Raw genomic sequence first — 15,820 nt, forward strand, 5'->3', positions numbered from 1 at the left:
AAAATTCTTGGCTTGCCTTAAAGCAGGGGTTCCCAACCTGTGGTACGCGTACCACTAGTGGTAAGCGAAGGCGTTTCAGGTGGTACGCGAGCAGCTTTCGTTTTTTCCACAAAAACCTGGATTCACAACTTATAATATTTTGTTTATCTGGTTTTGTCAACAAAAACAAATTTTAAGCCTATTCTTATTTAGTGGTGAAAATAACGGCCCAAATAGACGTTAAAAGCGACATGCTTTATTTTCAAACGTTTCGACAAATTCTCATGCCATCATCATTGAACTATTCTTATTGTTACGTAACTATTCCTGTTGTTTCGAAACAATGCGATCTTCAAAATACAGGTCATGTGAATTGTCAACAAGGAGTTGCTTTGAAAAGCTGTACAACGCTGCGGAACAGTGGGCGTTAATTATATCAAATGATTGCTGTTTATATATATAATCTATTGTTTTATAACTTAAGCTACAAATAGCGTTGAATAATGCTAATAGTATGCTAAAAGTAATTCGTAATAAAATGTTCACTGACAGTTACATTTGAAGAGGTAGTTTATGATTCAGACTAGGCTAGTTATATAAAAGTACCGATACTGGTGGTAAGGTGATAATGCAGGAAGATGAGCAGCGATAATGCAAGAAACAAATTTCAAAAAGTTGTAACTATACCATTTTGTTACCAACTTTAGAGTATCACATTTGAAGGTTTGTATTTAGTCACATTTGAAGGTCTGTATTTAGTTTTGTTAACTTTTACCCCACCTTGCATCATGCCCAAGCGAAAGTATGATCCCGAATACGTAAAATATGGTTTCATCTTAATTGAGCACAATGGAGAAGTTCTTCCACAGTGTGTGGTCTGCTTGAAAACATTGTCCAATGCGTCTATGAAACCAAGCCTGCTCAAACGCCATCTGGAAACAAACCACGTTGAAAAAATGAACAGAGATCAGAGCTAATTCCAGCGATTGGGCGAGAACGTAAAGCGGCAGCGTATGGATAAAACTGGCCAGATCCAGCAGCAGAGTGCAGATATTGTGAAGGCATCTTATGATGTCGCTTTCTTGGTGGCTAAAAATATGAAAGCGCATACGATTGCAGAGTCTCTTGTTATGCCAGCGGCTAATATCTTGGTCAGACGAGTAATTGGAGAGCAGCTCTGTGAAGACCTAGGTTCAGACCACACTTCTCTCCTTTATCATACAGAAGTACGCTGGCTCTCCCGAGAAAACACAACAAAGCGTCTTTGTGAAATGAGGGATGACCTACTTTTATTTTTCAAAGAGAAAGATCACGACTTTCAAAAAGATTTAGAGGACAAGGAATTTATCGCAAGATTAGCATACCTCAGACATTTTCGAAACTTTCAACCATTTAAATATTTTGTTTCAAGGTAAAAACTGCACTGTTGTTGACTTTATTTCACATCTCAAAGCCTTTGCTCGGAAGTTGGAACTATGGAAGAAAAATGTGGAAAGCAAGCGCTATGGCATGTTTAGGTTTCTGTCAGCTCTTGAAATGGAAATCAGTGATCATTTTTCTCAGGAAATTATTCATCATCTCTCATTATTTAATGCTGAAATGTCACCTCATTTTCCAGATGTAATAAGTTGTGCTTATATCACTGATCCTTTCTCAGTTTAGCCAGTCGATCTACCTGTTGGAACTGGACGGCAAGAGGAGTTGATTGACATTCACGAGGACCAAACAGCAAACACGAGACACAAGGAATGTTCTCCAATAGATTTCTGGCTCAGAATGGCCTCTTCATATTCAACGCTAGTTTCCCATGCTGTTCCACAGCTACTGATTTTCCCTTCAACGTGGGAATGCGAGCAGGGATTTTCAGTCATGATGAACATCAAGTCAAAAAATTGAAACCGACTAGGTGCGCCCGGAAACGACTTTCGATGCGCTGTTAGCAAATTTACACCGCGCATCGACGAATTGGCGGACAGTAAACAAATATCTCATTAAATTCATTTGGTTATGGTGCTTTAGTGTTATTTAGTATAGAACAATATTATTCTTTTGAATAAATCATGATTCCACAAATTAGTTGTTCGGCAAGAAGAGGTACGCGCGGCAGTACAGAGCGTCCAAATGGTACGCGATCGTAAAAAGGTTGGGAACCCCTGCCTTAAAGTATCAATCACATTACGATTGATGTCTCTATAGCGCCACCAAACGTGGTGTAGTTTGTGGGCAAAGTTTTATGGCAATCAACAGTATTTTTTTAAGAAGTATGCACCTACAAGTAGAGACGCATTTATTTTGTTTGGGGGCACGCAATTGTTCAGAGATGACGTCACCTACGTTATATTGTGACATCAAGATAGGTAACCCCTAAAGAATTGCTGTTTCCGGTCGAACTCAAACGTAAACATGTAACTGGATCTTTGTAATGCAGCTGTTTTATAAAGGAAAATGCAGGTGTTCTATAAAGATTTCTTCAACTAATTTAAACATAGGTACGTCAAAGCTAATTAAGATTTGCGCGAGACTCTTCTCGTCCACAAGCAGGCAACAATTGTTGGGAACTGAGGAATTGAATCTAAAAAGGTCTTATGAACTTGCTGGCAGCGTAGATAGGGTTTAACGTCAAGTAAACTCCATGGGTCAGACCTTTCCATCTTTTTCAGTGGTTATGACAAAAATTATTGATAGCATCAACAGAAATTCTGCTTTAGTGTGTACGGTCAATAGAATAGAATAAAATAAAAATGCTTTTTTTTGGTGGGGGACTATACTTAGTCACTCTTAAATGCTCTGAACGTGAAGCCGCTGGCTTCAATTGTGGTAAGAAAGGACATTTTGCTAGATCATGTTAAATACAAAATTCATCCCAAAGTAGTGATCGAAGCCTAGAAGTTCAACTTTTGCACGATTTGTTCTACACGTTTTGATAATCTCAGAAAAGAACTACTGGTCATCAATTTTTTCTAAACAAAAATGTATATCATATTCTTGGGGTTATTGGATGTTCGTCTGTAATATTTACGGCCTCGTCTAATCTGTGAAAATGCATGGAAAGGCAGTGTTGTAAACGAGTCATTTAAGAATGACTTAAGTCCTAGTCAAGTCGTTTGTAAAATAACTTAAGTCCAAGTCAAGTTTTTTTGAATAAATAACAAGTCAAGTCCCAGTCCAAGTCATCAGTTGCGCAAGTTAAGTTCCAGTCAAGTCATAATTACAGCAAGTCACATTTAAGTCACGTCCCTGTTATAAATATAAAACGTTTTATAAGAAATAACTGAACTAAAACAAAGAAAAACGCAACACACAGCAAGAAAATTGTTTTATTTGAAAAAATAAAAAATAAACAACAAAAAAGTTTAAGAAACAACAAAAAAGAAAAGAAACAACAAAAAAGCCATTAGTATTGTTTGTGTGTTGCAAATATTGTTGAACTTACAAGACTGTTTTTCATGCATGCATTCAACACGTAAGTTATAAATACACTGAGTTGAATTCCTATTATTATAATTTTATTTACTTTTATCGGCCCTTGTAGACAGGGGGTACGAAAAAATGTCATGAAAGCTCAAAGGGTGGGCCTACGAGCGCTAAAAAGGAAACACTTTTCTATGGTATGGCCAACCTACTGTCCAGCGTAAATGATCCGGACCGCCGCCTCTTTTTATAAATATTGCCATATATATTTTGGCTATACTAAAACAAAATTTGGTCGCTTTAGGCCAGTAGGCTACCCCTCGAGTTTGACGTAACTCTCTAGTCTAGTCTAACTCTAAACCAGTGCTCCGCAACCGATGTGCCGCGGCAGCGACGTTCCTGGAGGTGTTTATCTTGCATTTTTAAGGAGGCCATTTACAGCAGAATTAACACAAAAATGGTACACCAAGGCAGGCATTTGACCTTATGCAATAATCCAGGTTTAACTTTAGGAACTTTCCTTGATATTTAAAACTTTTTTAATACCTATGTTGCGTTTAATCGCGGGACGTAAAATTTAAAAACAGATTTTTTTAACACAATTAATATACAAGTAAAATGCTCAATAATAGAATAAGATATAAAACCGTGTAAAAATAACAAAACCTGTCGAAATAACTCCAAGTTCATGGTAATAAGGCCAAAATGGACAAAATAAAGCCTAAAACTGTAGTGAGAGTGTATGGGACAATCGGGGACCATCGATCTAGCATCGCATGTTTTAGTGTCGACTTTTCGGCGCCTTCTGCGCGTTTAATCGTAAAGCGCTCCTTTATCTTTGGGCAGCCTAGAATATTTGCTTTTGTAGAGAAACGAAGCATGTCTGTTTGTGCTTGTAATTATAGCGTGTTCGCCTGGTAAAGTGTTAAATATTTCACCTAGATACTCATTTCCTTTCGTGGCCGTTCTGGCAAATCTAGCCGACATTCGACTCATCTAATCTCCATCGCAGTCGCTCTTGTGCTATATAGTGTCACGCTGCTGTTGGATTAAACATTACAGTCAACTGATGCATGCCTTACTTGCGAGACCCGTTTTTACTGCGCTATAAGCTCTTTTATTGAAAGCGAGCTATGCTAAATTATGTGAATGTACAATAAATCTATAAGCGACCTGACAGTATGCACTTTGAAATGCTATGACAGTTTGTTTAGTTTCGATTTAGTGGAGTTCAGATAGCACGGTGGTCATGTCTAACCTGTTGAAATATACATTGGAGACCCCGACTGAGATATGAACACGCAATTAAACCCTTCTGATTTAAATTTTATGCATACTGTCAGGTTGCATAGAAAATATGAGTTAATTTGGTTTGCTAGCGCAGTTTTATCGTTTGTAAGTATTTTTAAGCTACGCCAATCAGTTATGATTTGTTGAAACGTTTGTTAACAAGTTTATGCCAGCGTTATTGCTTGTCAATTTGATATTTGATTAGCCGTAATGCAGAGAAAAATCGTTTGACGCTTCAAATTAGTGGTTACGCAAGACTGTTAAAGTTATTGTTGCGAAATTATGGCCCTTTTTTTGGTAAAGTTTTTAAGGTGAAAATATTACGATCGAGGTTGACTGCGAACACCTCTCGTGATACCTAATCTCAAAACCAATAAACGGATAGATTCTATCTCAACCAGCACTTACAGAAGTCGTTACTTCTAAAGTGTCAAAGCCACTGCGGCTACTGTCTCTGGTCACGTGTTATGGTGATTGATGTTTTATATCTCACCCAAAATAACCTGATCACTTTGTCTGAAATTCCTGCGTCACTTAACCGTTATGATTTATAAGAAGGAAAACAGAGCAGAAGGCCAAACCTTGTTGCCAATTCCCAACATAACGCGAGATTTATCTCATTTGTGACTGCAAGCGAACATGCTCTGGGTATTATAAACCCATGATTGCTAAGGCCTTTGATGCCTCATTTACCTTTCAGACGGTGTTATGAGATAACCGTCATATAGCCCACATGAAGTTACTAGCATGCAGAAAGTAACTTTCTAGAATAACCTTTTGCGCCAAGGTTATTATGTCTGCTTTAGGGAACCCATCTAATGTGGACTAGGCGATGTAATTTGTTTTTGCGTTTTTGAGATTAGCACCTTACCCCCTTTTAATTGGTATTCTAGAGCAAAAGACTCTAAGCAGCTAACTTCAGTTTTGCGATTTGAAATTCGAACTGCGTTTTAAGACGATAATTTTCTGCATTATAGGCTATTCAAAAGTGTTTTGCATTGTTGTTTATTGTGCCTTTTAAGTACCATTTCAGACTTGCATCGTGTCGTACAATCAGCTACCCCTGGAATTGTCCGTTTGCCGCCAAGACAAGGAATTCATGAACATTTTTCGCTCTGTTGTACACCACGATTTCCAATACGTGCTGGATCGATATTGCACAAATGTCCGATGTTCTGCGGTTGCTGGTCGACTCGTGATCGGATCCTGGGTAGATTTTAAAGAAGAAGCGCAGCCCAACGAACTGCTCGAGACCTTTTTCGTTTTCCAGGGAGGAAGGAAATGATGTAGAGAAACGACGCATGTCTGTTTGTGCTTGTAATTATAGCGTGTTCGCCTGGTAAAGTGTTAAATATTTCACCTAGATACTCATTTCCTTTCGTGGCCGTTCTGGCAAATCTGTAGCCGACATTCGACTCAGCTAATCTCCATCGCAGTCGCTCTTGTGCTATATAGTGTCACGCTGCTGTTGGATTAAACACTACAGTCAACTGATGCATGCCTTACTTGCGAGACCCGTTTTTACGCGCTGTAAGCTCTTTTATTGAAAGCGAGCTATGCTAAATTATGTGAATGTACAATAAATCTATAAGCGACCTCACAGTATGCACTTTGAAATGCTATGACAGTTTGTTTAGTTTCGATTTAGTGGAGTTCAGATAGCACGGTGGTCATGTCTAACCTGTTGAAATATACACTTTTTTGTGTATTGTCGAACTTCATATATTTTATAGATGTGCCGCCGAATTTGTTATAGCTCTGTTGGTGTGCCGCAAGTGATAAAAGGTTGCGGAGCACTGCTTTAAACGGTTAACTGATTTTGTAACACGTCGCGGTTGACCGAGTTAATGTTACACGTACAACAACAACCACCCCTCAACTCCGGCACATCTAGTTTTACTGTAAAAAAAGCATCACTTTTATTTTATTCAATTGTTTGTTTTTTCAGTTATGTTATATGGATATTTACTACGAAGCACTGACAGGCGACTCCCCGAACCGTTGGAAATTTATAGTACTGTATTTAATTACCGGTTTACTGCAATTGTGTCTTTTTGCACAAAAAAAATGAAAAGTTATGATAAAACCAAAAGGTTACTTAGTAAGCTTCTGAAATAAAAAAGGTTTTCAGTAAGGTTCTAAAAATGTACTCCAGACAAGCGCTGATTGACACCCACTCGCCCAACTAGCGAGTGCCCTAAGCAAAATTTGGCTAATCATAGAATCGGGTAACACTAATTTACGGAATGATGAATGGTCGGAACGCTCACTAATTTACGGAATGGTCGGAATAGGGCTGAAACTAATTTGATGAATGGTCGGAACGGAATAATCGGAATAGAATGAACTGTTGGAATGAAATGAACAAAGCTGTAGGAACAGAATGAACTGTTGTTACCCTTTTTTCGCGAGCGCGAGTTTTTTGGTATAACGGCATTTCTTTCAAATTTAAAAAAAGTAAAAAAAAATATATGCCCAATACTTTTGAATACGTTTTCCATCATGGACTCTAGTCTAGTTTGTCTAAGAGGCGGCGGGCCGTAGGCTGGCGGCCCCTGGCTTACAACTAGCATTATTCAATGCTATTTGTAGAGTTAGCTATAAAACAGTAAATAATATCTATCAAGAGCAATCATTTGACATAATTAACGCCCACTGTCCAGCAGCGTTGTACAGCTTTTCAAAGCAACTGTGCTCCTTGCCTGCAATCGGCATGACCTGTATTTTAAAGATCGCATTGTTACGAAACAACAGGAATAGTTACGCAACAATGAATAGGCTTCGGGATTTTTTTTTTTGTAAAAAAATAGATAAACAAAATATAAAAGTTGTGAATCCAGGTTTTTGTGAAAAAAACTGAAGCTACTCTCGTACCACCTAAAAAACCTTCATGTACCACAGGTTGGGAACCCTGTCATAAGGTCTCCATATCACATATATACAATTTTTTTATTATATTTACATTTAATAAATATTTTTATGTTATTTTGTAGTAAATAATATTTCATGCACGTTTTAGCTTGGTTTGCAAAACTAGGACCGTTTATAGTAAACAACCTTAGGCCTACAGTACCCTTAATCCGGCCCGAGTGGTGATAGTGTATTAGATTTAATTTTCACTAAGTTTTGCATAATTTTAGTGTTTTTTTCGGAAATCAATCGCCAGTGAAAACATCCTATAGATAACATTTATTTGAAAACTGTTAGTGTATTTTAGAATCTGAACCAAAGGATGATCATGATATGCTTAAACAAAGAAAATAGGTTACATTGGTTGGAGGCCATGGCCTGATGTCCCATATGTGATTGATGCACCACTACTAAAACATCCAAGCTGCACCAATATATTGGCAGGCTTCACCGGTACAACCCACATTAAAAACACTGATCTAGATGTTTTCAATGCATGAACTTTGTCTGTTGCACACCTGCAAAATTCTGTTCTAGCCTGTTTCAGTAAAAAATTTGACTATGTAGTCAGTAAGGCACATAAGTAAAAACAAGTGCAACTTTTTAATGTTTGATGGAAACATATATATGGACACCACTTTTATTAGGGAAAGATATCCAGTCATGACCCTTCCAAACGTTTTTGTTTACAACTAAAATGGAAATTAGGCATGATCTCTGGCTTTCTCATATGTTTTACGCCTTTTGGCCTTTTTTTTAGACAACAGGCACCTATTTTACTGCGACACTTGTTAAAACAAAACTTTGTGAAACTTAGCCTTATATTTATTAATATGTTTTTTGCACTTGGATCACATGTATTCCGTCTTATAAAATGACAGAAATTTGCATCTGTGGACGTTTTCTGATCTCTGTAACATTCGATTCAAGGTTTTTTAACCTAATTTAGTGAATGCTATTTTTTCTTGTTTCGCCGGTTTATAGCATATTAATAATATGACCATTTGTATCGTAAGTAACACATGTGCAACTTAAAAGTTAAAAGCATTGTACACTTGTTTCTTCTTTAAGCGAACTTCCTTTTTTGTGAAACCTTGTAGCTGTTAAGTCAACGGCCTCCACAACTTGATAATTGCCAATATAAAAGCAATGTAGATATGTTTTATCTGTGCTTAATGTGACACTTACTCACTTCCTCCCTTACTTTCAAGATTTGCCACCTTTTAAAATAGGACTTCAGGTGAATATTTGCACACAAATCCCACTGTTATAACATGTTTCTTAAGCACACTTGTTTGATTACGTCACATTATAACCTCATATTGTGTGTATGTAATGTGAGATCTTGTTTTTTGACCCACCCACCACATTATTTGATGTTTTTATGCTGCCCCTGTGAAACATGATTGACTACCCCTGCTCTATTATGCACTAGAACTAAAACATCTCACCCAATTCTTCTTCTAAATCTTTAAAAAGGGATTCAAACTATTTTCATAGTGGTAAATGACCAGATGCTGTGGGTTAGTATCACTGAAATAAATGCATTAAATTACTATTTTGTGAGACTATTTTGTTATATAATATAATTGTGACCTTAATTAAACTATAATAATGTTTTTTACTTACAGGTCAACATCAATTATTTATTATTAAAATTATAATATAGATTTTTAATATGGATGGCTCGATGGGACATCGAACAAGTAGGGCTTGTAACTTTATTATGTTTTCTAATATGGAGTTTTAGGTTAAAGATTTTTTAATTTATAAAAAGAGTGAAGCATGTAATTTTATTTCATACCAGATTTTTTTGTTTTGGTTGAAGACACAAAATAAAACTTTAAATAATAGTGTTTATTATATATATATATATATATATATTTTTTTTTGTTGAGGGGCATCATGAATTACATGGTGTTACTTTAATTGAACAGATTCACAGGCAAAAAGGAGGGGCCCACTACACGAGCCTCAGCTGTTTGAGGATACAAGTGCTGGAACACAGGGTGCCTACAACCCTGCTGCTGGTTACAGTATGCAAAGTGGTCAATTTCCTGGTGGCAATTTAATGAATGATCCCATGGCCAATATGGCTATGCAATATGGCCAGACCCTTGCTGGTCAAGGAAAAGAAATGCTAGAGAAAAATGTATGTTATTTATACAAATCTATATTATTCATTTTTACTGCAGGACATAAGCAACCAACTGAAGGAAATAATTGCTGTTATATGTGCCCCAAATTCCTGTCACCATGTTACAGTGAAGGGTTGTAAACAAGTAATTTTAAAATGAGCTATGTCCCACCCAAGTCTTTAGCAAATTGAATAAAGTTTTAAATAAGTTACTTTTAAAACCAGTCTTTTCTGAAGTTCGATTCCCAGTTTGTTTTGAAGTGGGTCACTACCAAAAGTAAACTTATTGACTTCATTTTTTTCTGTTTAATTCTTACTAATACTACACAATACTCATAACAAATACCAGAAACAAATTGAATAGTCGGCAAACTGTTTTACGTGTAAAAATTTAATAAAATTAATAAGCCTAAGTTTTATCACAAGCAAAACTGCATTTTAAGTAAATGTTTTGCCAACATTAAGTCTAAGTCTAAAAGTTTTATATATATATTTGTAAAAAACTTTGCTATTACAGCACATAATTTTATTGTATGACTTTTCTTCATATGATATCATATTAGATTTACAATGTCGTTAACTTTTTATAAACAATGTTTTAAGATGGATCGCTACATCTCTGTGTCAAAGTTAAAATACTATTTTGCTGTGGATACAACATATGTTGCCAAAAAGTTGTTTCTTATCTCTTTTCCATTTACTCACAAGGTAAGCTAGTTTATTAACTTGTTATTGGTAACATTTTTGTACTTATTATTTCTGAATGTGGCTAATTATATTTATTCTTAGGAGTGGAGTGTCCAATACCAACAAGATAATCCTGTTGCGCCAAGGTTTGATGTAAATGCACCAGACCTCTATATACCAGGTACAATCTCGAATTTTAGTGTTGTGTTTGGTTTAACAATGATATTTTTTTAAATGTGTTTAAACGTGTGCTCCAAAGTTTGCATAATACATATAAATGCTTGTTTATCTTTTTAGTTATGGCATATGTCACCTACATCCTGTTGGCTGGGATTTCATTGGGTTTAACTGACAAGTAAGTTTTGTCTGCTCTTCTATATCTAAGGAATTGCATGTTTTGCTGTATATTTACTGCCTCAAATGTGTTGCTTACCAAGGTTTACACCCGAGGAATTGGGAATACAAGCAAGCAGTGCTATGGTTTGGTTAGCAATTGAAGTGGCCATAATTGTATTTAGTCTATATTTGGTTAATGCCAGAACTGATTTGTCAACTTGGGATGTCCTGTCTTACATAGGATACAAATATGTTGGGTAAGTAACAACACAGTATTATTGTTCTATTTGTTAAATATATATGCCTTTAGTTTTTGCCAAATGAGTATATATAATTTATACATAAATAAATCATTTGATAACGACACTTTTAAATATAATTCTTTCACAGAATGATTGTTATTATTTGTTGTGGGTTCTTGTTTCATTCACTTGGATATTGGATATCACTGGCTTATATGAGCATTACAATTGGCTACTTTTTGGTAAGTTGTTATAATTATTTTGGTGTTTTAGAAAATACAACTGTAAAACTGATATGTCACTAGGTGTGTGATGTCGTTTACTTAAAATTTCAAACCTGAACTATTTATTCGTAGTATATGTTTTACATTTTGAGAACCTATTTATTTTGCCAGTTTGATTAATATAATTTAAACTATTTTATTTGCGTGACTTTGGGAGTATGTTATGTCAACAGAGATCAACCTTGTTTAGAGACAATTCTTTGCAGCTTACCATTTGATAATATATAATTATTCACTTTTTAAGTTTGTATGACTGTTTGGTGGTGCATTACCATCAGTTGATCTGAAAACTTTTGGAGGTATAAATTTTTGTTGTTAAATTTCAGGGTAGCGAATTATTAAAATTTTTCTTTTAAGTTTCTTTACTAAATGATTACGTCAATAGTCTTCTATATTAATTACGATACTCATATATACAATATTTGGAAAACCAGCCTCGTTTTACCAATTATGTCATTAGTCATTACTTTAGTCAAAAGTTTATACATCATTAGAGCATTTTTAACCTTAAATACAAATCGTATTTTTTTAACCAGGTGAAAACGTTGCGTTTAAAAATCTTACCCCACTCTGCAACCGATGGTTTTGGTCAAGGCGGAACGCGCAGAATGTACTTGACATTTATAATTGCCCTAATTCAGCCGCTGTTTATGTTTTGGCTTACCCGTCATCTCGTCGGACAAAGAGCATGATAAAGTTGGTGTTGATGTTTCAATTGATTGTTCTGTTGAATAAGAGGAATCCAGAAGCTTCTTTGTTGTCGTGGCTGAACCATGCTGACTGAGCTCGCTAATCTCCAAGCGTAACTAAGATATTTCTAAACTATCACCATAATACACCGATTTGGTTTCGAGTAATTAAAGTATGCACGGAAGGTTAAACTACAAGTGGTGTACTGTATTTTTAATGTTATCGCTTCCAACAGAGTTTATATTTAAAGCTATGAATCGATATTGCTTTTCAGATTTTATTTCAACGAAGTTTTTATTTGTCAATATATTACGCTAAAGAAAAATTCAAATCTATTGCCATTGACGAAACCGTTAAGAGCGTATAACAGTACCGCGCTATGAATACTGTAGTAAACAATAAATACGTAGTTAAAAAGGAGATGTTGAGCTAAAACAAGGGATATAGGTTATGCAGTCGAAGACCACAGTCGTTAATAGGTTTTTGGTGGATTTGCTGGTGCAACGTTAGTCAAGTCATTAGCCAACAACAGCTGGGTACAATGCCGACAGACCGAACTTCATTTTAGTGCTAAACATCTGATTTGTCGCTGCTCATTTCAGCAACCTTATTTGGCAAAAACCAACTACAGCAACTTAAAAATTGAGAGAAGTGTCATGAAAGAACCACAGCTGACCGCAGCAGACAACGCTATGGTTTTATTACGACGTGGCCTCGGCGCTTTTCGGTGGCATGTGCGGTTGCTCTCGCCTTTTCGGGAAAAAGCAAGATGTTTAGACAATAGACATGGTAGCGTCTTTCAGCGATATTCTTCATACCGGGTCAAACTAGGAAACCGGTCCACTGTAGAGGCTAACCTTATTATTTTTTCGTGCTTTCAAAAGGTCTGTTTTTCGCGTTATTTTACAGGAGTTAGTTTATTCGCCCAGCCGATGTTATTTTTAGCTGAATTATGACGTCACGTAATGGTATACTTTTGTGACGTCATATCTGAAAAAATCCATGGCCCTCCCCAAACTGAAATCCTAGATCCGCGCCTGTTAAGAGTACAATATTTATAAATTTTTGGGTGGCCAGGGCCCCCCTGGCTAAGCACATGACAGCTGCACATCTACTCCTTTTTAACCAATCTCTTTGAAAGTTGCGTGTTATTTTTTTTGTCCACTCGTCTGATGCAAAAGTTTTAAATTTGCACAGGTCTACCTTTATTCATGACTTCAACTTCAGAGCTTTGCACTACAAGAAGTCAATATACACGTACTATGCGGGCATTCAAGCTGGACGAAGAAAGGTTTCATAGCTGGAATTAGAATCCCTGCGAAACGTTGAAAGTGCACAATTTGGCGTTAGGTCACGCGTCACTGAACAACGGTCACGTGTATAGTGACGTCGAATTGGGCAATACGAGTAATGTTGCAGTTATATGCAACAGAATCCCCCTTCCAATGAACAAGCCGGACGTAGGAAGGGTGGTTCATTAATGAAAAAAGAGATATCGTTTTATCGGTGTTTTATAATTTTTTTTTTGGGGGGGTGGGGGGGCAATTTGTAAAATATTTTTCTCTGCGATTAATGTGTACACAAACGACTTAAAAATACAATACAGGAAGCAATAAATTATCGGCAGTGGATTCTATGACCACAGAAACTTAAATAAAAGCCAAGGCTGTCTGTTTTGTAAATAATGAATTCTTGGTTTCTCGAACCCTTTATGACACAAATAAATTTCTGACGTACATTGATGAAAACGCTATACATCGAATAATATACATGGCGATAAATTTTCTTGCACGATTCGGCAAGCTTAGCATTTGGCTTTAAGGGTATTTAGCAAACATATAATTTGGGCATCTGTGTCGCTATATTAGCGCTGTCAGACACCAACTCTGTCAGCAGTAACGCTGCAGGTGTTAGTTTGTTAGTAAGGGGTTTTTGGGTTCGTTAGAGGCAAGGAGGTGTAGAAATGCGTCGTCTAGCAAATTTGCGTAGTCGAACGTTCCCCGGAGGATCTTCATAGGTAGCAGGGCTATCTCAGGTAGCTTGAGATTTATTCAGTAAATCGATGTGATTCGTCAATACAATTCAATTTACTGAAGCTGGTTGAACGGCAAAGACGTTGCATCACGTATTCTTGTGCTGTTAAGTTTAACGCAGTGTTTGCTGAAGTGCGACCAGAGTTGCACTTAAGATTGAGATCACATTCGATCACAATAAGCGGTCGGAAAGCTGTTCTCGTGACAAGCTGGTTCCAATCCGTAGTTGAGCTGTGAGGACGCCTGGAATCTTTTGAAGTTGGGGAGCATGTTTATGTAAAGAAACCTTCGATATTGCAGAAGGACCTTCAAATGTTTTGCCACCAAACAGCATGTTTGAATGGCAATATTAAATGTGGATTCACAAAGGGTAGGGTGAAAAGGTGGGTAACGTTTGTACGGTGCTGTCGAAATTCGAACTCGGTTCGCGAACAATAAGTCAACTGTATAAATACAGCTCCAATGTGGTCCCGGTCCCCCAGCGCACAATGTTATAAAAGCGTGAGAACAGGAAATGCCTTAGTGGCGCTGCGGGCGGCGTTTAATATGCACTGTGTGAAACGTAAAAGCGGGACACGATATAAAAGAACTTTTTACAACACAATTTAGTAATTGGTAGTACATAATATATTAAAAATTACATCTTGAGAACACAAGATTGTCCCTTTCTGGTATCACAAAAGTTTATAACGATTTGTTGCATTGACATGTAGCATTTGCCGTAAAATTTACACGGATAAACATTGTCTTTATAGCGTCAAACGACCAAATGTCTTACTGGGTGGTCGTGAAGAAATCCTAGTCGGTCCGTTCCATACGCATGAAGTTGACTTGCGCTTTATTCAATCGAAGCGTTCACTCCTGGGTCACTCGTCGAGACCTCTGGAAAGCGAGGAAATCTTTGGTGGGAAATAATCCATCCAAGCACTTTGGGTGCGTCGAACGCCTTTGAGGTGCAAGAATGCTGACGAACGCTGAAGAGGGCTGAGCATCTTCGGGACTGTTTTTGCACGGTATTCGATCCTGTGGCTGATAGGAGAGCTATTTGGCGTCTTCGGAGAGTAACGATTTGCTGTTGATTCTCTAGTTTATTGTGGGTCAACTTGCCCATGGAATTTTCTTCTGTCGTCTTCGAGATTGTTACATCGCAAATCTCAGTACACACGCGATAATACCGCGTGGATTCCGGCCGCCTATCAGTAAGACGTATAAATTAGAATGCCTGCGAAACGTTAAAAGCGCACAATTTGGCGTTAGGTCACGCGTCAGTGAACAACGGTCACGTGTATAGTGACGTCGAATTGGGCAATATCGAGTAATATTGCAGTTAAATGCTACTACAGAAGATATACTCTTCAATTACAATGACTGAGATTGAAGAGTCTTGCAAAAAGCATGAAAGCACAAATGTTCAAACAAAATTTGGGAGCAGTGTGAGCGACGTTGCTCTGTCTGTCTCCGTAAAACGCATGCGAACGTGTGTGGACGGGCGACCGGTGACCGTCCACAAACTTTCCAATTTATATACTAGATTTAAACTTGTATTAAATGCTTCATGGTTTTGTCCTAAACCTTAATTTCATAACAAATTCAAAGCGGAACAGTACAGTACCAAGGACGTCTCGCCAGCAGTATCTCAAGTAATTACAAATAAAAACTGCGAAAATACCCGACTTTTCATCCGAATCACCCAACACGTTTAAATGTTGAAACCGTCCGATTAGTTTAAGGCAGGGGTCGGCAATCTTCCGCCCGCGGGCCGGATCCGGCCCGCCGATACAATTCATCCGGCCCGCCGCCTCTTTGACAAATTGAACACAA

General features: G+C 37.2%; 1 protein-coding gene and 1 pseudogene across 1 annotated transcript; both read left to right on the top strand.

Annotated features, from left to right (window-relative positions):
* Positions 1-992: 992 nt before the first annotated feature.
* On the top strand, positions 993-1,974 carry LOC146140507 (zinc finger BED domain-containing protein 5-like; annotated as a pseudogene).
* A 4,592-nt stretch (positions 1,975-6,566) lies between these two features.
* LOC146140508 (protein YIF1B-like) lies at positions 6,567-12,375 on the top strand. Its single transcript, XM_083391159.1, has 8 exons — positions 6,567-9,296; positions 9,528-9,742; positions 10,331-10,435; positions 10,517-10,595; positions 10,712-10,769; positions 10,852-11,007; positions 11,141-11,234; positions 11,813-12,375. Exons 1-8 carry the CDS (start codon positions 9,269-9,271, stop codon positions 11,966-11,968), a joined length of 891 nt encoding a protein of 296 aa, XP_083247285.1. The 5' UTR covers positions 6,567-9,268; the 3' UTR covers positions 11,969-12,375.
* Positions 12,376-15,820: the final 3,445 nt, after the last annotated feature.

This window comes from Ascidiella aspersa, chromosome 6 (genome assembly GCF_963924565.1).
Source record: "Ascidiella aspersa chromosome 6, kaAscAspe10.2, whole genome shotgun sequence".
NCBI lineage: Eukaryota > Metazoa > Chordata > Ascidiacea > Phlebobranchia > Ascidiidae > Ascidiella > Ascidiella aspersa.